Source organism: Pyricularia oryzae, chromosome 4 (genome assembly GCF_000002495.2).
Source record: "Pyricularia oryzae 70-15 chromosome 4, whole genome shotgun sequence".
NCBI lineage: Eukaryota > Fungi > Ascomycota > Sordariomycetes > Magnaporthales > Pyriculariaceae > Pyricularia > Pyricularia oryzae.
In genome coordinates, this window is record NC_017851.1 from 1,151,629 (window position 1) to 1,178,786 (window position 27,158).

Here is a 27,158-nt window from a genome sequence, read left to right on the forward strand (position 1 = left end):
AGGTTCCTGATTTGCCAGAAAAAGCATCTTTGCGTCATCGCTCGCTTTGAGTAATAAAGACTACCTTACCCACCATGGCTTGCAGGCATCCAATGTTTGGCAAAAGACCCTTGGAATCATGGGATGAACATATCCCTCATTTATCTGCCTCAGTACAGAAATTGTTATCACCGCCCTCATTAGCTTCACGTTGGAAACGACGACGGTGACGTTGTTCTAGTTGCGCATTAAACCAGTCATCGTGAGCACTGCCACAAAAGTGCGCGTCGCCATTAATATCCATTGGTCCGTGATTGCTGTCGCCAAGGCCTCCCAACGACTCCCTCCCTTCGCGCATAAAACCCACCAAGACCGGATACGATAATTGCCTGAAATTGGGTATAAGGATACTGCTAGCTTTCTCTCGGGTGCTGTTTTCTGTTTTGGCTCTGCCTGCGTTAGCATGTGTCTTGGTTCAATACGCTCTCGACTTGTCTACCCTACCATCTAATCATCGGTTTTACGTTTACCAGGGAGTGCGCAGTTCATGATGGCTGGCCAAGAGGGTAAACAGTCGCTGCAGCTCCAGAGAGATGGAGATGCTTCTTCGGGCAATGCGACGCGCCTGGTTGATGTTGGTGACTCCGCAGCCACGGATGCACCTCCGGCGTATAGTGAACACCATGATCAGTTCCAACTGAGCCAGGCTGGGTTTGCTGCAGGCGCCGCTGTGACCGGTAAATGATCACTTTTTTTACGTCCAAGGCTACTCTGCAAAATGATGGGACTGTATCCGGCGCTCTGTTGGAGGGTTTTGTAGCTAACCACCCCACGCTCTGGGTCGTTCCAACTCCAGACGATGGTCGTGTCAATATCAACATCAACCAAACGAGCTCTAGGTTTACAGATCTGCTCATCCCTGCCTTGAGAACCCAGACTCTACCCCAGGAAAAGATCACGGATCTCCCACCATCATACATCCCTCCAAGCTTGGGTGGCTTACCCGGCCAAGCCCCACCACCAAAGCTCAATGTCGTCGTGCAGATAGTCGGCTCTCGAGGCGACGTGCAGCCCTTCGTGGCTCTAGGAAAGGTCCTCAAGGATACGTATGGCCACCGCGTGCGCATAGCCACGCACCCTACCTTCAAAGGCTTTGTCGAGGAGAACGGCCTTGAGTTCTTCAGCATCGGCGGCGACCCGGCTGAGCTGATGGCCTTCATGGTCAAGCATCCCGGACTGATGGTGCCCTTTGAGGCCATCAAGGACGGTGAAGTCAAAAAGCGCAGGATGGGAATCGAGGAAATATTGCTCGGCTGCTGGCGTTCTTGCATAGAGACTGGAGACGGCTCCGGACCACCGCCGCAGATGCATAAACCCAACGAGCCCCTGGATGAGAGGTTCTTCGTTGGGTCTCAGGGGCATCAGCCGTTTGTTGCCGACGCCATCATTGCGAACCCTCCCAGCTTTGCACATATCCATATTGCTGAGAAGTTGGGAATCCCTCTGCATATGATGTTCACGTATGTACCAGTTCTGACCCCATGTCGCTCGCTTTTCCTGCCTCCAACGGCACCATTTTCCTTCAGCAGAAAGCAGGCAAGGAGCTGACAAGAATTCAGGATGCCTTGGTCACCTACGAAAGCCTTCCCTCACCCTTTGGCCAACATTCAGTCCAGCAATGCCACCGAGGTCATGACCAACTATGTTTCCTACACTCTAGTTGAAATGATGACTTGGCAGGGACTCGGTGACGTGATCAACAGGTTTCGTCTGAAAACTTTGGATCTGGAACCCCTTTCTTTGATATGGGCGCCTGGGCTTCTTGCGAGGTTGAGAATACCCACCACGTACTGCTGGTAAGTACATCACTCATCAATACATGACTGCATCGAGTATGACAAAGCCGGCTGACTGTCTCCTCTACAGGTCGCCTGCGCTGATTCCTAAGCCAAACGATTGGAATCCTGAAATCTCCATTTCTGGCTTCTACTTCCTTAACCTTGCGTCATCTTACACGCCTGAGCCCGACCTGGCCGCCTTTTTGGCGGACGGGCCCCCTCCTGTTTACATAGGGTTTGGATCCATCGTGGTGGACGACCCTAATGCCTTGACAAAGATGATATTCGAAGCTGTAACAAAGACTGGCGTCAGGGCTTTGGTTTCGAAAGGATGGGGTGGCATTGGAGCCGACTCCATTGGCATTCCTGATGGCGTTTTTATGCTGGGCAACTGTCCGCATGACTGGCTCTTCCAACATGTGTCATGCGTAGTACACCATGGTGGTGCTGGTAAGCAAATGAACAAACCCCTTCAAGACCTTACTTCAGCAACACGTAGCTAACAAATGTGGGTTTCAGGAACAACCGCGGCTGGCATCAAGCTGGGGAAGCCAACCGTTGTGGTTCCCTTCTTTGGAGATCAACCATTCTGGGGCTCGATGATTGCGAGGGCTGGGGCTGGCCCTGAGCCAGTTCCTTACAAGAAGCTGGATGCCGAATCACTAGCTGCTGCTATTCGCAAAGCGCTGGAGCCTGCGACACTGGCCAAAGCCAAAGAACTTGGTGAAAAGATTCGAGAAGAGCAAGGCTGCGATGTTGGTGGCAAGAGCTTCCACGATTTTCTAGACACCGATAGTCTAAGATGTTCACTGGCGCCTAGTCGTGTCGCTGTATGGAGGGTTCGTCGCTCTAAAGTCAAGCTTAGCGCATTTGCCGCTGCTGTTCTCTTGGAGAAGAATATGCTCGAGCAGTCTGATTTGAAGCTGTAGGTTCGAGCCTAAAATGTCCCGAGCCGGAATAACTGCCGCTAACACTTTGTTCACACCAGATATCGCGCCAAGGAGTACACCACTGAGGGTCAACCATGGGATCCCATCTCAGCAGTTACAGCTGCACTTATTGGTGACGTTGGCACAATCGCAATGACCATTTCTGATGTGCCTCGGGAGCTTTTCAAGAGCAGAAAAAAGGTACCCGGCACGCCTGGAACACCGTCTGCAGACGGCAAACCACAGACCGACACTGCTTCCATTGCAACATCTACAACAGCTGTTGCCAGTTCGGCATCCACAAGCGCCGTCTCTATTCCAAACCTCACCTTGAGTGGTCCGGAACATGAGAAGAAAGGAAATGCTTCCGAAGAGCATATCGGTGCCTCGGGTGCAAGGTCCCCTGGATCGCCACATTCCGCGACAGCAGCTCGAACCCCTGAAGTTCAGCACCAAAACAACTCTGGCCAGGAGGCCAACCGAACGAGGAGTCAGTCTCCAGGTGTGACGGTGCAGACAGCCATCGATACTGGCAAGGGCGTGGCGCGTATTGTTGACGCCGGCTTCAAGACTCCGATGAACTTCTGTCTTGGTCTAGCCCGTGGCTTCAGAAATGCACCCAGACTCTACAATGATGACAGTGTCCGTGCACCCGAGAGAGTGACCGATTTGGGCTCCGGGCTAAAAGTCGCTGGTAAGGAGTTCGGTCTTGGACTGTACGATGGAATCTCTGGCCTCATCACTCAACCCCTGAAGGGAGCCCAGAAAGAAGGTAGTGTCGGCGCTATCAAGGGTTTCGGCAAGGGAATCGGTGGTATCGTCCTCAAGCCGGCGGCAGCTTTCTGGTCGATACCGGCTTACACAATGCAGGGCGTCAACGCGGAGATCCGTACGATATGGAGCAAGAGCTGGCAGAATTACATCGTCGCATCCAGACTTGCGCAAGGTCGACAGGATCTCGCAAATTCGTCTTACCAAGAACGTGAAGATATAACTCTCCGCTGGTCTTGCAAGAATGAGGAATTGAAGGGATACTTTCAACTCAAGCACAAGTCAAAAGATTCACAGAACGGAGCTCGATCCCCTTCGGCAATAGGTTCGGCCTCCCCGGGTATTGTTTCAAGCTCATCGGTTCCCCCAGCTGCTGGACCTTCTAGCCTGGCAGAGCCGCCGAAGACAGGCTTCTGGCACACTCGTAAACTGTCATTCGAGAAGCGGAAAGAGCTCCATGCTCAAAGGGAAGCGTGGAAAAGGGGACAGGCCGGTGGAGGAGGCAGTGCTTCGACTGCTGCGCCGCCACAGGCTAACTTCGAAGACGAGGACCTGGAGCGCGCCATTCGCGAGTCTGTAAAACAAACGTCCAATGGAGATCCCGAAGAAGATGTCAGGATCGAGCAGGCAATTCGTCAGAGTGTTAGCGAGATGCACAGGCTCGAGAACAACAGCGAGAAGGCCAGCCTAAAGTATCCCGAGCCGGCGGTGACTGCAGTAGCCGCCCAGTCCTCGGACGACATCAGCGACGAGCAGTACCAGGCTTTGATTGAAGAAGCCGTAAGGCAGAGTCTACAAAGCCATAACAGGGCATGCAGCTCCCATAACAACAGCAAGGCCGTTGATGGCGGCGGCGACGATGATGAGCAGCTTCGACTTGCTATCAAGCAGTCGATGGAACACGGGCAAACTATTTCCTACGGCGGAGGCGAAACGGACGAGGATCTCAAGCGAGCTCTGTACGAGTCCGAAACCGCACATCGGGAGCAACAGCGCCGGGACGCGGCTGCCCGGACCGAGGAAGAGGTGGTGTTGGAGTACATCAAGAAACAGAGCCTCGCGGAAGGGGAATATGCGCGCAAGGGCAAAGGAGCAGCGGGTTCTCCTCCCGTGACTAGGGAGGATGAGGAGCATGATGAGGATTTGAAGAGGGCGTTGGAGGAAAGCCTGAAGATGAGTTCGGGACGCCCGGGTGGTTCCTCTGGGCAGTAAGTGGAGGTGTACAGATGAACAGGCAGCATTTTGCCAACACATGACTACAAAATGGGTGGAATAAAAGGAGATAATGATGCGATCATGTTTATTATGTCAATTAGCTCGATATATGTCCAAGATTTATGTGAGGATTGCGGTGGAGTGCTTTACATTGGGCAGCGGGAGTATGGGTGCCAAAATATGTCCTATATGAAGCGTTTGCTGCTTTTAAATCTCTCAGCATCTCCTCATCGAGAGCCTCAATACTGTGCGAGGCGTCAATGTCAGTTTAAAAATGACCAGGATCATATCTCAACCTCGGCCTCCACTTCATACGCAGCGTCCTCTTCCTCATGTTCACCGCCATCGATACCTTCCCGACGTATTTTCTTTGCGCCCATTCTGTAGATGACCAGCCTGTTCAGCTGGACATCCTCAACCCAAATGTAGTCCTCAAACCTCTCCAAGATGACCGTCGCATCTATAGTCGCCTTGTCCTTGCCGAAACGCTTCCCGCCGCCGCCGCCGCCTCTTCTCGAAGACCTCTGCCCACCCTTGGCGTATATGGTGTTGACAACGGTGGCATGCAGTTTCAGCGGCCGGTTTTCGGCCACCATCAGGCCTGCATCTTTGAACATGGCAGCGACGCGCTCACAGAAGAACTGGAGGGTGTTTGGCGAGGCTGCCGGCTGGCGTGACAGCGTCGGCTGCGCGTAGAGCACTGTAGCTTTTGAGGTGTCCTTTTGCATCGTGCAAAGGCCACGCAGAGATATCGTCAGACCGCCGCCGTCACCGCTTGGGGTTTCCGCTCCTCCCTTCCCCGCAGCAGCCTCGGCCAGCACCTCCCGCGGCTTCATGGTCCTCAACAGCGTCACGGCCCTGGATAGGTCACCCCCGCCGTTGCCGCCGAGCGCCATGACGCCCAGGGTCAGGTGCAGCGTGCCCAGCGGCCGCACTGCGTCCGGTGGCACCGCATAGCCCGTGGTGACCTCGTCCCGGAAGGCGGACAGGGCCCGGGACAGCTGGGTGCGCGCCGGGGATGCTGGCGACGAGGGCACAAGGGGGATGGCCAGGAAGTGGGTGAGGACGGGTCTGGCGTTTGCGGAGCCGCTCGCCGCCATGATGTGAGTTCCTCCGTTCTGTGATTCACTGGTATTTTGCTTTATTCATCCAGTGCGATTTAAATGACTCGAGTGGTTACAACAATTTTTATTCAATATGTCAAGGATGCAGTCAAAGATCAAGTCGCAGTGCTGTTTGGCTGTACTGTACTGTTTCATTAAAGCGTTAGTCGCATGATATTGGGTAGGTAGCTTGGGTGAGGTTCGTTATTTGGGTGGTGGTGGTGAAAAGTGTCTAATCTGGCAGCGTTGCCATAAAAACTGGAGAGGATGGCCACAGAAAAAATCCCACCACAGCATGTACGTCAGTCCCCCTAACGTATTGTTTGGTGACCCTTTGCAAAGGCGAGAGTAGTCGCATTCTGAGGGAAGAAAAAAACATTGAAAGGGGAGCTCAAGGTTTGCTATTTATCAGCAAATCTCCAAAATATCATATTCAATGTTCTCGGCAATACGAGGGACTAGTTCTAGAATGGCTCTGGATACTGAAGGCAGGTAGGAGCCCGATCAAGCCGGCAGAGCAATACCAGCATCAATCAGATCACCTGCACCCGAGAAAGTAAGCTGCCAAGAATCCAGGCTCGAACCTGTCCTGCCACTGCCAGTAATATTTTATTTTATTTCATCGACTATGGTAGCAAGGTGGCAGATAATTAATGTGTATATGCAATGCAGGTGTATCTTATATATATCTAGGACCCACAAAAAAAAAAAAAACCCCTTTGCCCAAGCTTGAGGCATAGCGTACAGTCGCATGTACGGAGTACTATCGTGTTTGGGGTAAAAATACCGCCCTCTGCGGCACAATAAATTAGCCGCTTGTAAACGGATGTATGTGGCTTTTAGTGGGACACTCTTGATAACTTTGACTCCGTAGTTGACGGGAAAGCCGTGCCGGGAGCCCTGGTCGACTGAGAGCGAGAAAAAAAAACTCTTCGTCGGATTATCATGCCGCAAGCTTTATGCAGTTGTATTTGTGTAGTTTTTGAGTTTGATGTTCACAAGTACAGTACGTGGTAAGTCTTTCTTTCCCATGAGATACTACTCTCCCTTGTTACAGACTTGCTGACACCCTGTTCTCCTTTTTCTTTTCTAATATTTGAACACATGAGCCAAAATACATACATACATGAAAAAGCACAATGATACGACCGTGTGGCACAGCACCTCAGATAAGCAACGGGTGGCGATGCAATGACATACATCGAATTAGAGTACCGCTAATGTTCGTGAGGGGCAAATGCAAACGGCCAAACCAAAGAGTAACAGGGATCTAAACCTGTACCGTGAGTCACTTTTCCCCCGCGACAAGGGGGGCGGTCTTAACAACCGCGGGACGACCAGATCCTCCAAATCTTGCGACGTCAATGTCTGCAGGAGGTGTCCGCTTGGTGCCCAATGCTACTCTACAGTCTTGGCTTATACGACACGTAGTGGCCCCGCGCTGGCCGGAGCTTTTTTCCATAGTAACTAGATCATGGTAACGCGTTGTGGTGAGGTGAGAAGAGGACAAGCTGTTGTCGAAAAGATTGTAGTAAAAAAGACAATGACCGTGTAGCTGTTTGTGAGGAGGAGCTTCCAAACTCAATCATCCTCTAGACTAGAACTAGAATCTACAGTAGTACCTAGCTATGAAGTTACTTGAAGGGAGGAGCTTGAAAGTGAACAACCAACCTCCAGGGCCGGACCTGAATCTAGGCTCATCTCAAGGTGAGATGGAACACTTCCATGCCCGGTTCCTATCGGCCAATGCGAGGAGGAGGGGCAGACACTTTCGTTGCCACAGAAAAAAAAATCTTTTTTCGTTTGTTTTGCGCAAGGCGGGCAAGGTGGGGCAGCCTGTGGCCAACGTGAATGGAGGGGTAAAAAAAAAGAGGGAGCCATCTGCGGGGCACCGTCGATGTATATCTTTTCATCCTCCGCGCAAAACTTTGCACTACGAACCCTTTCTCTTCCCTTTCTCGATCCTCGTCTTTGCATACCTGAAATCATCCGCATTTCAACCTGCAATCTTTAAACACACACATTATCATCAAAAAGAGAGCACCAAACCGCCAAAATGGGTAACAAGGAGAAGAGCCATCTTAACGTAAGTCTCATCCTCGTCGTCCATCAGATTCGCGGGCATCGGCAACCCAATGAAGCTCACCATGAATCCATTCGGATCATGGGGAGATTCATTTGAGACAACGAGCTCAAAGGATTATACACTATTCAGAGTGAGAGTTAACTGCTAACAAGAATCCTCTGATAAACAGGTCGTCGTCATCGGGTTCGTTGCCTCGAATATCTGTTCATCGTCCTCACGTCCTGGGGCTCAACATGGAACACAGCTAACATGCAAACACCAGACACGTCGACTCCGGAAAGTCCACGACTGTAAGCATTCTACAACCCGGTTGCTGTGGGACGTGGCAGAAGAACTTAGGATCTCTGCTACAGGTGTAAAAGCATTTGCTAATATAATGTGTACAGACCGGCCACTTGATCTACAAGCTGAAGGGTATTGACCAGCGTACGATCGAGAAGTACGAGAAGGTAAGCACTATCCTTTTCCCTCTATTCAATCGCTCTTTACAAATGCCCAATGAGCACATAAAAACTCGCGTTTTTTCGCGGCGCATACTTTTTTTCAGCCTGCCCCTCACTTGGTGGGGGATTGAGGGTCTCACTTTTTCAACCCTTGTTCTTTTCGTCATACACACAAAATTTCCATTAGTGGCCCGAGCGCCACCACTTGCAAGATTGACCTTTGGACTGTTGCTAACAACCTCACAGGAAGCCGCTGAGTTGGGCAAGGGTTCCTTCAAGTATGCCTGGGTTCTTGACAAGCTCAAGGCCGAGCGTGAGCGCGGTATCACCATCGACATTGCTCTTTGGAAGTTCGAGACCGCCAAGTACCAGGTCACCGTCATTGGTATGTCTTGCATATGGGCTGCTGCACATGCCCCTCACCCCACCTGCAAATGCACTACACCCCTGCGCACGACAAGGTCCCTTGCTAATAACGCAACATGCAGACGCCCCCGGTCACCGTGATTTCATCAAGAACATGATTACTGGTACTTCGCAGGCCGACTGCGCCATTCTGGTCATCGGTGCCGGTACCGGTGAGTTCGAGGCTGGTATCTCCAAGGATGGCCAGACCCGTGAGCACGCTCTGCTCGCTTTCACCCTGGGTGTTAGGCAGCTCATTGTTGCCGTCAACAAGATGGACACTGCCAAGTGGGCCCAGTCCCGTTACGACGAGATTGTCAAGGAGACCTCCAACTTCTTGAAGAAGATTGGTTTCAACCCTGACTCCGTCCCCTTCGTTCCCATCTCCGGTTTCAACGGTGACCACATGATCTCGGAGTCCGCCGACATCAAGGGCAACATCTCCCCTAACGCTCCTTGGTACAAGGGCTGGACCAAGACCGTCAACAAGGACGGTAAGAAGGAGAAGGTCATCGGTGGTGCTTCGCTCCAGGACGCCATTGACGACGTCACCCCTCCCACTCGTCCCACCGACAAGCCCCTCCGTCTTCCCCTCCAGGATGTCTACAAGATCGGTGGTATCGGCACAGTCCCCGTCGGCCGTATCGAGACTGGTATCCTCAAGCCCGGTATGGTCGTTACCTTCGCCCCCGCCAACGTCACCACTGAAGTCAAGTCCGTGGAGATGCACCACCAGCAGCTCCCCGAGGGTGTCCCCGGTGACAACGTTGGTTTCAACGTCAAGAACGTGTCCGTCAAGGACATTCGCCGTGGTAACGTCGCTGGTGACAGCAAGAACGACCCTCCTATGGGCTGCGCTTCGTTCAACGCTCAGGTCATCATCCTGAACCACCCCGGCCAGGTCGGTGCTGGTTACGCCCCCGTTCTGGACTGCCACACTGCCCACATCGCCTGCAAGTTCTCTGAGATCCTTGAGAAGCTTGACCGCCGTACCGGCAAGTCCATCGAGTCCAACCCCAAGTTCATCAAGTCGGGTGACGCTGCCATCGTCAAGATGATTCCGTCCAAGCCCATGTGTGTCGAGACTTTCTCCGAGTACCCTCCCCTTGGTCGTTTCGCCGTCCGTGACATGCGTCAGACCGTCGCTGTCGGTGTCATCAAGAGCGTCGACAAGTCCCAGGGTACCCAGGGCAAGGTATGTTATCTCCCTTTCAATTGTCTTGTTTCTCATCAGAGTTTATCTAATGCATTGCAACTACAGGTCACCAAGTCCGCTGCCAAGGCCGCCAAGAAATAAGCTGCTCAACCAACAGCAACATCTAATGTCGAGCCACGACAAGCAGGAAGCATGTCGTAGCATCTTGGGCACTTCCTCGTTCGCAACGAGGTTTCGGTCAATTTTGCTTTATCACAAAAGAGTACTCGGTTTTTATTGGGGCACATGATGAAATGACGGTTTGGGATTTCGTAACTCAAAAAAATTCTTGACATGTGCTTTAGTCTACATAGAGTCCTCAGAAGTGATCTCGGCGTTTGGTCATGACTTAAACGAAATTTCTTTTTTTCTACAAGCACCAATTTGTGCCCTTGGTTGCCCATGACTTAAAATTTTGAGCGTGAACAGATTCATTGTTCACCAGGGAATGAATTTGTCCGGGTACGCTATGCCCAATATGACGGACCCTCTCAGCAGTGTAAACGACTATCTTACCTACCTAAGCAATTCAACAAGTCTATGACGCCAACCCCTAGTACGCATGTCACGGGCAGGTCATAACTTGTCAAAGCTGTTTGCTACCTGCTGAAAATCGCGGTTTTGGACGGGCTACGACCTAAGGATGCTGACCACCTGCAGGCAATGCCCAAGCGAAGCAGTAGGCATTTGGACGCCACCGTACCTGGGAATACTCAACATCTCTTCAGCCAGCTTTCTTTTCTTGGGTAATATCCATGTGCCCCCGCCATGGTGGCTTTTTCACGATGAGAATGGTGGCAGGTGGAATTAACAGTAAACAGTATGGACAAGTCTTGAGCAGACTGTACGATTTCCGCGGCCAATGTTACGTTACTTGGTATTATGTTTAAAAGACAGGAGGAAAATTTTCAAGAAGAAAAAAGCTGCACCAAGGACCGATCCGATCTTCTTTGTATTCGCGGCCAGGGCATGTTGCTTTTTTTTTTCTTTTTTGCCACCATTTGAGATCCTGGACCGACCCCGATACAGCACGCCTCAGCCAAGACTTTCAAGGGTACAGGTGACCGTAATTCTCCCATGTAAATGTTTTTGTTCGGTCGGAGGGGTCTTCGTTCGTTGGGTCCGAGCAAACATCAGTCTAGACTAGTTGAGGGAGCCATTTTGCACTCGTAAATGGGAAAAGAAGTTGAATAACAGTTCCCGACTGCTGCGATGTATTTGAGTTGTCATATTTGATCGCTTCTATAGATTGTTTGATCGATCCTCGGGGAATATATTACGGAAGTGCCTAGCTAGTTGCCTACCTAGTTTCGTGTATAAGCTATTTATTCAGTCGGCTAGGGACAGGGATGCTAAAGAAGAGCAGAAGAAGAAAAACATCGTCGGCAGCACAAAGGCGACACACTGCCTAAACGAATCCGTTTTCTATTTCTTCTTACTTCTTCCCCACTCACGTTGTGTTGTGTCCCAGAAAGAGAGGCAGTTCCCGGGCCGAGCTTCAGAACTGCCGAGACTCATCAGATGCTGACGACTGCTTCTTTCACAATGTAAAGGGTCGGATATGCAAAAAAAACTCTCCTAGGGCTGGTCGCCGCGACAGCGGCTTGCATATGCACGGTCTCGACACCAAAGCAGCAAGAAAAGCAGTAGCAAAGACGCAAAAAGGAGGAGGAAAAAAGGAAAAGAGAGAAAGCGGAGGCGCAATACGCGCAATTGTTCCTGCAAACAGACGTCAGCATATTTAGGACCGCATACCATGGGATATAGTAGCCAGGGGAAAGGGTTCCGGTTGACGGGTAGCCATCCAATGTTGTCAAGAATATCTCGGGCCTTTTCTTCGTGCCCAGAGAAGACAAAGACAAGACAGTAATTTAGAGGACAGGATCGTTCAGGTTCCAACTTGCCCAAGTTTGGTTGGTTGGTTGGCTACCAAGACAGTTGCTAAGTGGATCAACGGGGCCCATATATACACGTGACATCCCTCGGATCACCTTCTTCACGTCCGACCCACCCTGCGGCTCTTTGGCAGCTAGCTACCTCTAGGTAGCTTATTGACAGGACTAGATCCATCTTCTGCGATTGTCAACTGTGCCTTATCCGGAGCAATGACGATTTCTTATGCTTGCTTGCATTGTCTGTCTGTGAGGAGGCTCTGACAGTGAGAAAGAACAAGAAGAGAAGACAAGAAAGACCGGGCAGAACAACCTGCGATATGCCGACATTGGAGAACCGAAACCATGGGAAGTTATCTTACAAGGAAAGAATACCTGGGCAAAAATCCTTGAAACTTCAAAACTATAGGACACGCAGCTCATCCGACCCTTTAAGATGATCAGCTGTCAGGAACATACGGCTTGATGGAAGGGATGTCGCGGTGGTCCATTGGTTCGGAGGTTTTGGCTTAGGTGGACAGAGTTCAACACAATGCCGCTCTCGGGCATTGTCTTGAAACGATGGGACAAAGACTGCATTCGTGGCTGGCTCGAGTCTCTGTCAATGTCCCCTCCTTCTCCCAGCCAAAACTTACGTCTCCTACACATGACCACGGACCCGATGTCAACGTCTCATTGCTTGGCATGGAGCTTGTCAACATGGAGACAAGGCGCAGATAGACAAGGGCGAGCATCCTTGGCGACTCTTTCTCTCATTGTCACGTACGGAAACACATCAGCAAACACTGCTTCTGGCAGTCATGCCTACTGAAAAGGACGCGCAAGTCCGTGCCCGGCCGATGGATGGACGCACATCAAGGCCGCAGGAAAAGGAAATACAGACTTTCCATATATGAGCCCAATCGCTCCTGTTTCATAGCCTGCACACCCTCACTCATCCGCCTCTCTGTCAGCAACAAAGATACCCGCTGCAAATCATAAAACCCACCACACCCGAGCGCCAAGATGGCGTCCCAATGGGATCAGAGGGCACTCAGCCGAAGCGATTCGCGGGCTTTACAATACGACTCCAACGGCAGGGAGTCACACATGAGCCACTACGTCGATGCTCGTGCGACCATGGACGATCACGCTCACGATCATGAAGACTTGGAATACGACCATGACGACTCGGAATCATCAGTAATCTCGGAGGAGCTCGACGACGACATGGGCATGGCCTCAGAGACGGAGGAGGGCTCTGAAAGCGGCGGCCAGACTCCAATGACGGAGCGTGCCGCCCTTGAGCTCGACCTTGATGAGGAGGATCCTCAGCTGTACACAGCATCCAGCGGGAGGGATACGTCCTTGTCAGATCAGCCCGTCGATGATGATGATGAGGAGGAGGAAGACGACGAAGATGAAATATACTCGACCTCTGATGACGACCCATCAGAGGGATCATCCTCCTCTTCCACCGGCAAAGAAACTCCCGTGGACATGAACGCCGTCTCCATAATGGAGAAGAGACTCTCTTCAGAAGGCTCGCAGACGCCAGATCCAGACCATTCGCGGGATCTCGAGTCGGCCGTTGAGGGCCCGCCTGAGTGGAAACCCTCCAAAGAGTTCGTTCTGGCCTTCTCCGCCCTGTCGGTGATCTCGCTCGGCGCGGCGTTTGACGCAACCAGTCTCTCTGTGGCCATACCAACAATCAGTGCCCACCTGGGCGGCACGGCGCTGCAGGCCTTTTGGTCGGGCACATCATTCCTGCTCGCCAGTACGGTGCTGCAGCCGACCGTTGCTGGGTTGAGTAACATCTTTGGAAGGAAGAATGTGAGCGATGCTTTGAGCGTGTCTCCTCTGGTATAGCTGATATCGGAATCTTTGTTGCTGACAGTGGTATCCACGCATTCTAGCTCATCTACATCACCCTAACCTTCTTCCTTGCTGGTTCTATAGTATCTGCCGTTGCGAATAATTTCATGGTGCTGATCACTGGGCGGACAATTCAGGTAAGCCTTTCAAAATCCTACTCGAATCGATGTGCTGAACGGCTAAACATAGATACTGACTTACATCTTCTCATTAGGGTGTCGGCGGTGGTGGCTTGCTTGCTATGACAGAGGTCATCATCACTGACCTGGTGCCCCTTCATGCACGAGGGGCATGGTGAGTCTTGTCATCTGTTTTCCTTCTTTGGCAAACATTGGCTAACCGGTGGTGGTCGTTTTTCTCCTCTCTTAGGTTCTCCGTCCTCAGTGCTGTCTGGTCCGTAGGCACAGTTATCGGCCCGCTGCTGGGTGCTGGCTTTGCGCAAAACGTCAACTGGCGGTGGATCTTCTGGATCAACCTGCCAATCATTGCCTGCTCTGGCATCTTTGTCATCCTGTTCCTGAACCAGGCGCCCATCCCCGGCAACATGAAGAAGAAGCTGGCCCAGTTCGATTGGGGTGGCTCGTTGATCTTTACAGCCAGCGCGACCTCGTTCCTGTTCGGAATCACCACCGGCGGTGTGCAGTACCCGTGGGGCTCGTGGCACGTCCTCGTCTCCATTATAGTCGGCCTAGCTGGAATCGTGCTCTTTGGGTTCTGGGAGGTCAAGGTGGCCAAGAATCCCATGATCAGCAAGGGAATCTTTAACAACGTGAGTTTTCCACTACTGCATTCTCCTGATGGACTGTTGTGTCTGAGAAAGAACTTTGTTGCTAACCTGTGTATGCTATTCTCGGTCAAACAGTGGGACATGATTGTCAACTACATCATGACTGTCTTCCACGGTGCTATTCTGTGGTCCATCGTCTTTTTCTTGTGTAGGTTGACCATATAACCAACGCATTGCTGTCTTCCCAAGAACACCTAGACTCGACGGTTGGACTGACTTGAAATCATCATCACAGTGCTATACTACCAGGCTGTCAAGTTCTACACTCCGGTCATCTCTGCCGTCGCCGCCCTCCCAGAGACACTCACTGTTGCCCCAGCAGGCATAGTCGTTGGTCTCGTGGTCATGTGGACAGGGTAAGTTCTGCTCGCAGTCAAGTTTGAACACTCGTCGGTATTGCGCAAGCTAACAAGGTTGTTCTCAACATAGTCGCTACCGCTGGTCCATCTGGATTGGCTGGGCTCTCACAACTCTCGGCAGTGGTCTTCTCGTGCTACTCATGCCCAAGACATCGATCGCGGGATGGGTCTGGCTCAACATTCCCGTCGGCGTCGGCACAGGCATGCTCTTCCCGGCGATGGCCCTGTCGATCCAGGCCGCGTGCAAGCCGGCGCTCAACGGACAGGCGGCCGCCTTCTTCTCCTTCCTGCGCACTTTTGGCCAAGCTCTCGGCGTTGCCATCTCAGGATCTATCTTTCAGAACGCCTTCAAGGCGCGGCTTCTCAAGACGCGCAACTACCACAACCTGGCCGACGAGTTCTCGCGGGACGCGACCATCATCGTCGAGATCATCCGGCTCATGGACGACGGCCCCTTGCGCAGAGAGCTGGTTGATGCCTACAACGGAGCCCTGCACATGATATGGGTTGCGTGTATCGCCTTTGGCGGCTTCTGCTTCCTGTTGAGTCTGACCATCAAGGGCTACTCGCTCCAGCAGGAGCACGTCACCGAGCAGGGGCTCATGGTCAACGGAAAGCCTGTTGTCTCGACGGGCAGGTCGGAGAAGGGGAAGAATGCCGTTCCGAGGGAAGCATGAGCGAGGTTGATGTGCATGATTGGAGCGTAGTAGGGAGGAGCTGACGATTGGGGGGGATTCATAAGTGCCTTGGTTGCACCATTCGTATCATGGGCCTCAGGGCTTGGATACGACATTTTGCTTTTCTTTTCTCATTGTTTGGGGGAATAAGCATAACCGGAGCGGTTTTTTTTTATCTCATATGTTCCATAGACATAAGATTAGTCACATCCTTCTTGGATAGGTATTTGGGGAAGCTTGGCTGGGAGATATGACATGCAAGTCATGCCCAAAAATGCCATTGCTTGTAGAGATAAATGAGTCATCAACATCATTCATTTCTATTTTTCTTTCCAGGATTGAACGTGATACAGCACTGTTGACAGGTCAGAAGCCGTATAAGTTGGGCGTATTGAATCACACGGCTGCCAAGCCTTGCTGTTAGGTCGTGGCCAGAAGGGAAGCGAGATCCTTGTCAATACTTGGACTCTGCTTGGATGGGCCCCGGATGACGTGATGTCAAGGAATGCACTGCTAGAAAAACTTGCATACCCAGGTTGGTCTGATACCAGAGCAATATGACGGCCCTGCTACGAGCTGGATATAACAACTTGATCTGGCCGCACCCAAACCGACCAGTAAGCGGGGATACATCCCGTCGGCCATACATGCGACCTTTGTTATGCGACTCTTCTCTTGAAGGCGATACATATATTTATCACGCCTAGATTTTAGCGCTGAGAACTTCCCCCGGGACAACCGCGTCTCCCTTTCACTATAGTCATCTTGACACACCCATACAGGCGAACCGCAGTTGATCTCACCATGAGCACTCTTACAAGTGAGGGGTTGGGGGCCCTCCTTTCAACAACCAGCGCGGGCCCCTTGCCAACCGGATATGCCAACAGCGCCCAGTCCCTCTCCACGTTTGATACTGCCTACATCTTTGACCGTCTGTAATCATTTGGCAAGGGTAAACACCTTGAACTTCGATATCCTTCGGGCCCTTCTAGTGGTCCGCAAAGTGTATTGGTGGAGTTCTCATCACCCAACATAGCCAAGGTGAGTTGAATGCTGCACGAGCCTTCTTTCTTCACTTGCACTTGCGGGGAAGACCAACACAAACTGGTCTAGGAACTCCACGCCGGTCACCAGCGTAGCCCCATCATCGGCGCGTACATGTCCGACCTCTACGAGGCCATGGGTTGGGGCGTCGTCAAGATCAACCACCTGGGCGACTGGGGCCAGCAGTTCAGCCTGCTGGCCGTGGGGTGGGAGCGCTTCGGCTCCGAGGAGAAGTTGGCTCGCGAGGCCCTGACGCACCAGCTGTCATCTTGCTACGATGTGCTTCAGGTTGTCGGGGCTGAGAAGGCAGAAGGTTGCGAGGTCATGCTTGCCCGGGCTGCGCTGTACGAGGGCGCGAGGCGGGTTTTAGGCAACGGCACGACGCTGCTGGGATTCGCGCCTATCGGATGATGGCGAGTCGGCGAATTATATCCTGACGATTTCCAACACAAAGAATTTGTTTGATGAAATCTGTATTATTTCTTTATTTGTTTTAATATTCTGTTTGCCTGGTGAAGTGAGTAGCTCCAAAAGCGTGTATTGACGAGCACCCGAGCTAAACTGTTGCTTGGTTTAGCAAATTTTGGGCGTATTTGACACGGTCCTTACTGACGCGCAAGGGTATTTCCTACCAGGCCTTTATGAATGTTTTGAGCTGGCTTGTACGACTTGATGTGGGAAATTCTTTTCTTCTACTTTTGATTGTTCCTTTTCATCCATTATTGTTACAAGATAGATACAAGATAGATACCTACCTACCTCTTTCTTGACTAAAAGAAAAAAAGGAGTACGAGACGCAGCATGAAAGCCTAAAGCTGAATGAAATAAAGTCCAACGGACCACTAGAATAGACGCTAAATGCACCCAGCAACACCCCCACTTGCCCGCCTCCAACAAGGCCGGGCTGCCCCGTCTGATCTGACGTACGTCGACTTGCTGTCGTCACAATACCAAAGCATCCAGCTTCCCGCTCGGAGCTCCCCTACCTCTTGACAAACTGAAACACTCAGACATTCCTGAAAGCGAGCGCCGTCCTCTCTTACAGCTAGCTTCCTAGACTGTATGGATTTCAAGTGAGAGAATATTTACGCGTCCGAGTCTCCTCCCACACTCAAGGCACCCACAGCTTCAACCGGGCGTTTGAAGAAAGAAGCGGTCGTTGTCCCCATACCGACCTAGTTAGCTCCAGACCGCAGCTTCCAGAACCACAACCACAACACAAGACCGTCCGAAGAGTACCGAAAGCGAAACCGAAAACAGATCACAGCCGAAACCAATCAACAGCCACAGCGGGCGAACTGCCCCCGACGCCTTCAATCATGGGGGGAATCGACCAAGACAACTTTTCAAACATTTCATGGCAAAGTGACCGGCTAGGTGCTGGGAGCTCAGCGGCGCATCAACATGGCGGCCAGGAATCGGAACAGCCAACGCACAACCAAGCAGAACCAGAGCCTAACTACACCAGCATGATAGTTCACGGCATGGGCCTGGGCGACGAGGTGCTCGAGTGCAACGTCTCAAGTCCGCTCAAGGAGAACGATGGCACCAAGGATGCTTTTGTATCGTATCTAGTAACTACACATGTGCGTCTTTCTTTGCACACATTCCACTCCGACAAAGTCTGACCTTGTACCTAACATTTGTGATCCCGGCGTCTAGACAACATTTGCCGACTTTCAAAAACCCGATGCGTCGGTGCGTCGCCGATTCACAGACTTTGTGTTTCTGTTCAAAACACTCTCGCGGGAGTACCCGGCATCTGCCGTCCCACCGCTGCCTGACAAACAGCGTATGGAGTATGTGCGAGGAGACAGGTTTGGTAACGACTTCACCTCGCGCCGCGCCTACTCCCTCCGCCGGTTTCTCGCGCGCTGCGCCCTGCACCCGGTGCTCCGTCGCAGCGCCATCCTGCACACGTTTCTCGAGTCGCCGGACTGGAACGCCACGATGAGATCACGAGCCAGTAGGAGCGTCTCTATGAGTGGCACTTCTAGCGGCGAGTCGGGAAACGCCCACTACGGCGGTGGTTCAGCCGGCGGCGGCAGCACGGGAGGCGGTAACAGCCTGGCCAACAGCGTCTTTGACAACTTTGCCGATACCTTCATCAACGCCTTTACAAAGGTGCACAAGCCGGACCGGCGGTTCATAGAGGTGCGCGAGAAGAGCGACAAGCTGGACGAGGACCTGGCTCACGTTGAAAAGGTGGTTGCGCGGGTAAGCCGGCGCGAGACGGACATGGAGGCCGACCACAAGGACCTGGCGGAGCAGTTCCAGAAGCTGATCGTGCTGGAGCCTGGCGTTGAGGGACCCGTGCGCGCATTCGCCGCGTCAGTCGAGGACACAGCGCAAGGCCTACGGGGCCTGAGGGAGGCTACGGAGCAGGATTATCTTGGAAGCCTGCGAGACCTGGCTGCGTACAGCGGGGCGCTCAAGAATCTGCTCAAGGCGAGGGAGCAAAAGCAGCTCGATTTTGAGCAGCTGACCGAGTACCTCAACAAGAGCTCCGCCGAGAGGGACGTTTTGGCATCGGGCGGGTACTCGTCCGGAGGTGCGCTGGCTGGCGCTGGAGGATTCATCCGCAGCAAGATCGAAGACGTGCGCGGCGTGGACCACGAGCAGAGCCGGAGAGAGAGGCTGCGGAAGCTCGAGCTCCGGATCGAGGAGCTGACGGTCGAGGTGGAGAGGGCCAAGAAGACGTCTGAGCTGTTCGACGAGGAGGTCATCAGGGAGGTGTCCGATTTTGAACGGATCAAGCGGATTGAGCTCAAGAGGCAGTTTGGCAGCCTGGCACAATCCCACACGGACTTTTACGACGCCACCATCGACGTGTGGGAGAAGTACGTCAAGGAGATGGAAAAGGAGGGCGCCGTGGCTGCTTAGCGACGACCGTCGGCAGTGGTAATTGACTATCTAGTTCTAGGTGTTTATCTTACACTCTTCTCTTCTCTTCTCTCTTCTCTTTTTTTTTTTTTTTTTTTTTTTTTTTTTTTGGGGGGGGGGGGGGGGGGAGTAACTGGGACCTGTCGAATCTTACTTTTGGGGGCACTTGGTCACACAGGATTGTTTAGTAAGTTGGCCCATCAAGGGCGCTTATGTAGGCCGACGCTTGTTAACTGTCGATATCATTTTCGATCTCGTTCTACATCCCACTTTGAAGCCGATTACCACGATATGGACGACCACAAAGTTGTGTTGTGACTGCCTCTTCTCAGACCAATACCTAAGGTAGGTACCCAAGTTAGGTTCTCAAAGGTTTGGTGGGAGGTACCTCGTATTAACTATCTAGTTCTAGAACTAATGAATTTTAGGCAAGCGTCATGCAAGACAACAAAGTATCATTCATGAAAAGCAGAAATACCTAGGTATTTGGTTGGAACTTTGTCACTAACATGACCCCCCCCCCCCCACCCCCCCAAGTCCGAAATAGGTGGGGAATACTTCAATTCAAGGTGGGGCCAGTAGCGTGTTCATCTACTTACATAATCAGCACTTCAGTGGAGCTAGGCACGTCAATGGAAGACAAGGGTGTGATGAAAACGCGCTTGGGCTTGGTTGGAGGCGGTGGCTCCAGAAGGCGAAGCTTTGCGACCAGCTATCGCCGTCGTTAATTTGATACATTTGCGGTGGTTGATCTTTAGCAAGAAACCGCATCAATACATCACCTTTGCGGCCCCAGAATTGCGCGCACAGCTCTTTTGATCTCAATCAGTCCATCGATACATATAGGGCATACTAGGAATCGCGCATACACGTTGCATTAGCATTAGGCCGACTGCATCAAGCACGCTTGTTGCCTCGTCAATCTCTCAAGCCGACTGATGACTGCTTGGAGGGCAGTCAGTCGCCTCGGCTACTTCGACAACCCGGTTGGTCATGAGCTAGTTGCATACCTATCCATACGTAAAGAAACAAACCAAGCAATCGAAAGCTAACTTTGTATTTTTTAGAAATGCGATCATAAATCACCTGCTGGAGGCGCTTGACTGACTAGGTCACAACTACTTCACGTCGCCAGTCACGCCTGCCTCACCACATCTACGGTTGTCTTCTCTCTCGATTACCGATTGCTGCTCGATTGAAACCTACCGAAAAGTCGAAAAGGACACGATCATCTTTCAGGGAAAAATGGAGGACGCCTCTAACAGTGGCGGCGAGCCCGACCTCTACGCCTGGGTTGTGATGAGCCAGGAAGTGGAGGTCGAGGTCAATTTTGTCGAGAGACAGCTCACCGGCTTTGCTACACTCTCCATCGTTCCGCTGAATGGCGACAATCACAAATTCGAGACGGTCCGTATCGATGCGCGACAGATGGATATTGACACGGACAAAATCACGGTCAACGGCAACAAGGTCAAGGCCGTCTACCACGATCCATACGACGAACTCGACATTCCCGACGGCTTCAACTGGGATGGCCAGCAGTTCCACTACCAGCAGAAGCGTATCGGTCAAATTCTGACCCGTACGACTCCCGAGGTGCCCGTCTCTGTTCAGAGCAAGAGCGGCCACTCACCATCGTACGGGTCTCTGGAGGTTTCTCTCCGTCCAGAGGAGATTATGGTCAAAAAGGCGGGCTTCAAGATCCGTCTAAAGAACAACGACTTCGAGTCGAGCAAGGTTCTTCAGTACGACATTGTCATACCCTTCCGTTCACGACCATTCAGGGACGGCTTCCAGTTTGTTGGCGTGGAGGAGACCGACACCAGGTATCCTCATTTTTACACGAGGAACTCCGAGGGCCTGGGAATGGCCTCGTGCATTTTTCCTTGTATCGACGACCCCGGCGCAAGGTCCTACTGGACCCTCAAAGTCAAGATCCCACGCACACTGGGTGACGCATTGAAACAGCCACTCCTTACCCAGCGGGCTACTACCAAGAATGGCACCGACGCAGATGAGTCCAGATTTGCCCTGACCGAGGAGGACAAACTCCTCGACATGACCGTCATCGCCTCTGGTATCCTGGTTGGAGAGCACTCGGACAAAGATGACGACTCGAAAAAGACCATGGAGTTTCAGATCACGGGCAAAGAGATGTCCTCGCAACACGTAGGATTTGCCGTGGGTCCCTTTCAGCACGTTGACTTGTGGTCCGAGTTCCGAACAGAAGCCGACGACGACAAGCTTGGAAAATTGGCCATCAAAGTCCACGGCTACTGCCTACCGAGGAGAGAGGATGAGGTGCGATTTACTTGCGAGCCTATGAGCATGGCTGCCGACTTCTTTGCTACAAAATTCGGGCAGTACCCGTTTGACAGCTACAAGATGTGCTTCGTTGACGACATGATCACGGACACGATGCCGCTATGCTCCTTTTCTCTCTGTAGTAGCAGGCTATTGTACCCCCACGACATTATCGACAATGAAAGCGAGGTGACGAGGGAGCTGGTGCATGCATTGGCTAGCCAATACTTTGGCATCAACATCATTCCAGATACGATATCTGATCTATGGGTTACTATCGGTATATCTCACTACATTACAGATTTGTTCATGCAACAGCTGTGTGGAAACAATCACTACAGGTTTCAGATGAAGACCAGAGCCGACAAGCTGGTTGAGGAGGATGTCAACAGGCTTCCCCTGGATCAACTAGGCTACTATCTGGGTCTCGGCGATTACCAGTTTGAATTCATGGCGCTCAAAGCGCCGTTGGTTCTTTTTGTCCTCGACAAGCGGATGACCAAAAAGGCATCACACAACGGCGTTCGAAGAGTGGTCCTCCGGCTTGTCTCTAGAAGTAACACCGAAGCTAGCGACGTGCGGTTCATATCGTCAGAGTCGTTCAGGAAACAATGCGAGAAGGTGCACAAGGGGGCGCCCCTCGAGCTTTTCTGGCAACAATGGGTCCAGTCAGCCGGCTGTGCCAGGTTTGACATGTCTCAACGGTACAACAAGAAGCACTCCAGGGTTGACTTGACGGTCAGACAGCCTGAGGAAAAGTCACAACTTCCCCAGCCCCCGTTCAACAAGAACAATTTCTGGGGGGTTCTGCAAGACGGACGGCATGTCCCGGCGGCGAAGAAGGAAAACGTCAGCGTCTGGTTCACGGGACCGATCACAATCGGTATCCACGAGGCTAACGGCACCCCGTACGAACATGTCGCTGAGATCCAGAGGACAGGGCCTAGACAATTCAAGGCGATTGAGATGCCCTATAATACCAAGTATAAACGATTAAAGCGTACTAGGAGGCAGAAGGAAAGAGCACAGGCGCTTGTCCAAGCCGGCGAGGGCGGGGAACAAGCTGAAGAGGCGGTTCTCTACTCGCTTGGTGACGTGTTGCAAAGCCCAGAGGAGGAAAAGGAATGGGGTCTGGCAGACTGGACACCCGAACAAGTCAAGGCTATGGAACAGGACTCGTTTGAGTGGCTCAGGATCGACGCAGACTTTGAATGGATCTGCTCCATGAAGACGAACATGCAGCCTTGGATGTATGTCTCGCAACTGCAGCAGGATAGGGACGTGGTTGCACAACAAGAGTCGGTGCTCTGGTTGTCACAAAAGGCCGGAGGAGAGATACTGGCCACCGTGCTTGGCAGGACGCTGATGGACACGCGATACTACCATGGCATTCGCACACAAGCCATCAAAGCGCTGCAGAAGCAAGTGTGGACCAAGGAAGAGGAGAGCCTGGATCCAGACTCTGGCATCGTGAACAAACTAAAGAAGACCGATGCAGGTGGGCTGCGAATTTTGATGAAGGCTTTCAAGGCCTTCTTCTGTTATCCCGACTCTCAGACGCCCCGACCCAACGACTTTTCCAACAAGATGCAGTATGCGGTTCAGAGGGCCATACCAGAGGCCATTGCTCGAGTTCGAGAGAAGGGGCGCTGCCCCCGCGAGGCGCAACAGTTCCTCCTCGAGCAGCTCCAGTTCAACAACAACACGGGCAACGAATACTCTGATCACTTCTACGTGGCGGGCTTGCTAGACGCCCTGGCCACCAGTCTTATTCCAGACAACAGCGTCGAGACGGTTACGTTGCGCAATTCAGATGACCCAGAAACTGCGCTGGATGAAGAGTTCCTCGAGGCTGCGCTACAGATGATTGAGCGTTATCTTAGAATGGACGAGTGGACAAACTCTTACCAGAACATCTGGACAGTCACGGCGCTAGGCTGCAAGCAGAAGCTGATGAAGGCTGGCGTGATCCCCATCTCGGCCATCGATTTCGTGCGATATCTGCAGGACAGCACTCTGGATCTGATTTCGATCAAGGCGTTTGAGGCGCTGGTGGACTTGGGCTTCCTATTCAATAAGAAGATATTGCGGCTCCTGCTGGCATACATGACAACGCACTACTCCCCCTTTATGCGCGACCGCCTTTTCAAGGTGTTCGCATGGGGCGTCGCCGGGCTGGCATTCGGTGAATATGACGAACTGAAGTCAAAAGCCGAACAACAAGCAAAGCTCAAGGAAGACGACGAGGCCGAAGATGATCTCGAAGGTGACAGCCTTATGTTGGTTAATGCCGATGCAATCCTGGAGCGCAAAAAAGCCAAGGAAGCCCGTAGGACGACCGTTGGCGCTGCCGTGGCAGAGTTGAGGAAGGAGTTTGGCAAGACAGAGCGACAGGACCTCATGATTGAGATTTGGAGGGCTGCCACCTCCCCCATCATTGGGCTGAAGGAGCAGAGGAGCCTGTTGGATATGTGCGAGACGCTCTTCGAGGCCGACTACTCGTGCAGGGTCACTGTCAGGCATCCGACAAAATGGCACTGTGAGCGAGGCCCAACGGAGCCTAAAAAGCTGGTTATCCACTTCAAGGCCGTTCAGCGGAAGATTACCAAGCGGCCAGAGCCCAAGCCGGAGGAGACGCCTGTCAAGCCAGTCGCTGTGCCGGCTGTGGTTCCGACAGTGACGCCCGCCGCCGCACCTCCTACGTCGGCTCCTACACCAACGGCGGCACTATCGCACACGCCGATGGAAGGAGTGGTTGCGACACCAACTATGCCAGCACCACCCCAGAGGCAAGGCTCCACCAAGATCAAGTTCAATGTGAACAAGGGGGTGGACAAGTCTCGGCAAAACAGTACCACGCCGCTGCCAAAAGCATCAACCACATTACCGAAACCATCGACCGCGTTGCCAAAAGTCTCAACCACGTTACCGAAACCATCAACCACATTGCCCAAAGTTTCAACGTTGCCAAAAGTGTCCACGTTGCCAAAAGTATCAAGCACGGTATCAAAAGTATCAAGCACAGCGTCGGCCATTGCGGAATCACCGTCTACTAAGGTTCTGGGTGGCTCCATCTCCTCATCTCCTTCCACCATGCAACCTACATCAACGCCTACGACTCAGCGAACGGCTCTGCCTTCAGGAAGCATCAGTGGAAATGGAGCTTTGGCTAAGAAGCCAAGCAAGCTAATCAGCACTCCTGTCAATGGCAGCATCAAGAGAAAGTTGGACGACGCATCGGGACCGCCGTCTAAATCGCCGCGACCCACCAAAATCGTCAGGGTGCGGTTGCCACAGTACATTAACAAGTTGCGGCCCGACACGCGGCAGCAGATTCTTAGAGAGAACGCGCTCAAGGCCACATCCAGCCGCCAACATAGCTCCACCGGCGACGGCTCGATAACAGCTAAGCCGGCTAGGAAGCCGTTGCCGTCCGGGTCTGCTCCCACCTCGTCTTCGACACCTCAGCAGCAAAAGGTGCGCAAGCCGCTGCCCAACAAATCGTCGCCGGCTACTACAAGTGTCAGTGAGAAGAAGGAGGCACCACCGGCACTCCCACCGCTTGACCCGGTGCGCGCTGTCCAGGCGCAGTCTGCCACTGCGGCAAGCCCGAGCCCCTCATCTGGAACTAAACTGAAGATTAAGTTCAAGGTGAAGCCGTCGCAGCCTCCGCCCCAATGAAAAGCGAAGCAGACAGGACGACTCTTGTTTGGTCTTCTTTTTTTTCTTTTTTCTTTTCTCTGTATAAATAATAACTTGGAACCAGGGCAAAATATGGGCAGGCAGGCAGGCATCAGGTTGAAAGCGATCATTTTTGCTCGGGGCGTCATTGGAAGGGGAAAATAAGGATATTTGGATTTTTTCCTGTGTTTATTCTTATCCTTATAGTTGTGTGCGGTAGATAGCGATGTCTATTTATACGAATCTCTGAGCTTGTGATATAAGTTTATGATCAGTGGGCTAACGTTACAGAACTGCCAGACATGTTTGTCTCGTGGTGTTGGATGGTCTAGATTGGGCCGAACTTGATCATTTGTGCGGGTGACAGGATACTATCCCAGTGGCTGGATGACCTTGGTTGTGCTGAGCGGCCCCTAGGCATCTTGAGAACGGGCATGCCACCAGTAAGACAATGATGTTTCGTTGTCCCATGAGGATCCGGGGGTTGACTGGTGTCTATTGCAGAAAAAAAAGAAAAAAAAAGATTACTACAGAGTTTGCTTTCATCCAGCGCTCGGCCCCGGGCTTCCGTCTCGATCGGCCATCACTTCGTCCCGGTCGCGCGACCGTCGCCCTCCCCTCTCATCGTCATCATCAGTAATCCTCCCCTCGTCATCGCTGCTCCGATCCCGACTCCCCGCCCGCTCCCTCTCGTTTCCATTCTCCTCGGCCTCCCGTCGCTTCTCCTCCTCCTCTTCCTCTTCCAAAAGATCCTCCAAGTCACCCAGCGGGCTAACCCTAGGCTCCAACTCGTCCAGATCCTCCAGCACGTCCCTCCTGGTGAGCTTGAACAAGCTCGTGGCGCAAACCCTGTCCTTGGTGAGCAGGTCGTCGGCAAACTCGTCCATGTACGTCAGGCTCGTCCCCGCCCGCCCTTTTCTCCGCAGCTTCCTCCTATCCTCGAGGAACGGCTCCAGCGTCCGAAACACATCCGCGCTGGTCCGGGTCAGCCGCACGTAGAAGATGGCCAGCGCCCTCAGGTACTTGAACTTTTCGCCGCCAAACTTGAGGTACTCGGCCAGGATGGAGTCGTCGGGCCCCAGCTGCAGCAGCTTGAACGCCAGACAGAGAAACGGGGTGGGTTTTTGGGACTGGCCCACCACGCCGCCAATGTACGTGACGTGGTCGACGACGCGGTCCACAATGTCGGCTTCGTTCACGCCGAAGCACTGCTCTTTCCAAAAGTAGGATTCGGTTATGCGGTCGACCACGGCCTTTTCCATAATGCGGGCCCGGTTGAGGCCGTTGGGCGCGAGCGTGGCGGAGGATGTGCCGCGCTCGTCAAGGAACTTGTGTTCCGAGGCTTGGTGTATTTTCCCCATTTTCTTGTTCTGTTTGTTCTTTTACTTTTCTTGAATAAAATTTGAATGCTGACTCCTTTGGGTTTGCCTATAGAGCCTCTTTGGGCTATCGGTGTACAGGGGAAATCATATCCCAGAACCCACAAGCTTCGATATCATCCGTAGAACCAAACGAGCAGGGGATGTTACAGAAGGGGTCCCAGAAAGTGGGGCCTACCATTCGCCCGTCTTTCTTTGGGTAACATGAAAGAAGCAGCTTTATCGACCCTTTGTCGATAGTTGCCCGGTCAGCAAGCCCCACACACTTCCGAGTTAAACAAACTACGTCAGAACAGCCATTCCCCGTTCCCAAAATCGCGCCACTCGCTGCGTG

The 27,158-nt window shown here is 52.5% G+C and overlaps 8 protein-coding genes across 8 annotated transcripts; 6 read left to right on the forward strand and 2 right to left on the reverse strand.

Moving 5' to 3' along the window:
* The first annotated feature begins 82 nt into the window (after nt 1-82).
* On the forward strand, nt 83-5,074 carry MGG_03643 (glycosyltransferase family 28 domain-containing protein). The gene is made up of 6 exons (XM_003716198.1): nt 83-716; nt 836-1,499; nt 1,599-1,835; nt 1,906-2,267; nt 2,337-2,742; nt 2,806-5,074. Exons 1-6 carry the CDS (start codon nt 527-529, stop codon nt 4,727-4,729), a joined length of 3,783 nt encoding a protein of 1,260 aa, XP_003716246.1. The 5' UTR covers nt 83-526; the 3' UTR covers nt 4,730-5,074.
* MGG_03642 (uncharacterized protein) lies at nt 4,807-6,499 on the reverse strand. Its single transcript, XM_003716199.1, has one exon. It carries the CDS (start codon nt 5,830-5,832, stop codon nt 5,017-5,019), a length of 816 nt encoding a protein of 271 aa, XP_003716247.1. The 5' UTR covers nt 5,833-6,499; the 3' UTR covers nt 4,807-5,016.
* A 1,242-nt stretch (nt 6,500-7,741) lies between these two features.
* Nucleotides 7,742-10,347, forward strand: MGG_03641 (elongation factor 1-alpha). The gene is made up of 7 exons (XM_003716200.1): nt 7,742-7,921; nt 8,091-8,104; nt 8,184-8,211; nt 8,308-8,370; nt 8,611-8,749; nt 8,853-9,964; nt 10,031-10,347. The coding sequence occupies exons 1-7, from the start codon at nt 7,892-7,894 to the stop codon at nt 10,064-10,066; spliced, it is 1,422 nt and encodes a 473-aa protein (XP_003716248.1). The 5' UTR covers nt 7,742-7,891; the 3' UTR covers nt 10,067-10,347.
* Nucleotides 10,348-12,017: 1,670 nt separating this feature from the next.
* On the forward strand, nt 12,018-15,849 carry MGG_03640 (uncharacterized protein). Its single transcript, XM_003716201.1, has 7 exons — nt 12,018-13,668; nt 13,752-13,847; nt 13,925-14,004; nt 14,080-14,479; nt 14,573-14,645; nt 14,733-14,853; nt 14,927-15,849. Exons 1-7 carry the CDS (start codon nt 12,862-12,864, stop codon nt 15,531-15,533), a joined length of 2,184 nt encoding a protein of 727 aa, XP_003716249.1. The 5' UTR covers nt 12,018-12,861; the 3' UTR covers nt 15,534-15,849.
* Nucleotides 15,850-16,337: 488 nt separating this feature from the next.
* Nucleotides 16,338-16,988, forward strand: MGG_03639 (uncharacterized protein; the record flags this gene model as incomplete). The annotated part of the gene is made up of 3 exons (XM_003716202.1): nt 16,338-16,468; nt 16,526-16,574; nt 16,647-16,988. 3 exons carry the CDS (start codon nt 16,338-16,340, stop codon nt 16,986-16,988), a joined length of 522 nt encoding a protein of 173 aa, XP_003716250.1.
* A 501-nt stretch (nt 16,989-17,489) lies between these two features.
* MGG_03638 (sorting nexin-4) lies at nt 17,490-19,564 on the forward strand. The gene is made up of 2 exons (XM_003716203.1): nt 17,490-18,163; nt 18,240-19,564. The coding sequence occupies exons 1-2, from the start codon at nt 17,897-17,899 to the stop codon at nt 19,458-19,460; spliced, it is 1,488 nt and encodes a 495-aa protein (XP_003716251.1). The 5' UTR covers nt 17,490-17,896; the 3' UTR covers nt 19,461-19,564.
* Nucleotides 19,565-20,161: 597 nt separating this feature from the next.
* On the forward strand, nt 20,162-25,758 carry MGG_03637 (TATA-binding protein associated factor Taf2). Its single transcript, XM_003716204.1, has 2 exons — nt 20,162-20,446; nt 20,528-25,758. The coding sequence occupies exon 2, from the start codon at nt 20,706-20,708 to the stop codon at nt 25,443-25,445; it is 4,740 nt and encodes a 1,579-aa protein (XP_003716252.1). The 5' UTR covers nt 20,162-20,446; nt 20,528-20,705; the 3' UTR covers nt 25,446-25,758.
* On the reverse strand, nt 25,601-27,015 carry MGG_03636 (pre-mRNA-splicing factor 38A). The gene has a single exon (XM_003716205.1). It carries the CDS (start codon nt 26,804-26,806, stop codon nt 25,988-25,990), a length of 819 nt encoding a protein of 272 aa, XP_003716253.1. The 5' UTR covers nt 26,807-27,015; the 3' UTR covers nt 25,601-25,987.
* Between the last annotated feature and the right edge of the window lie 143 nt (nt 27,016-27,158).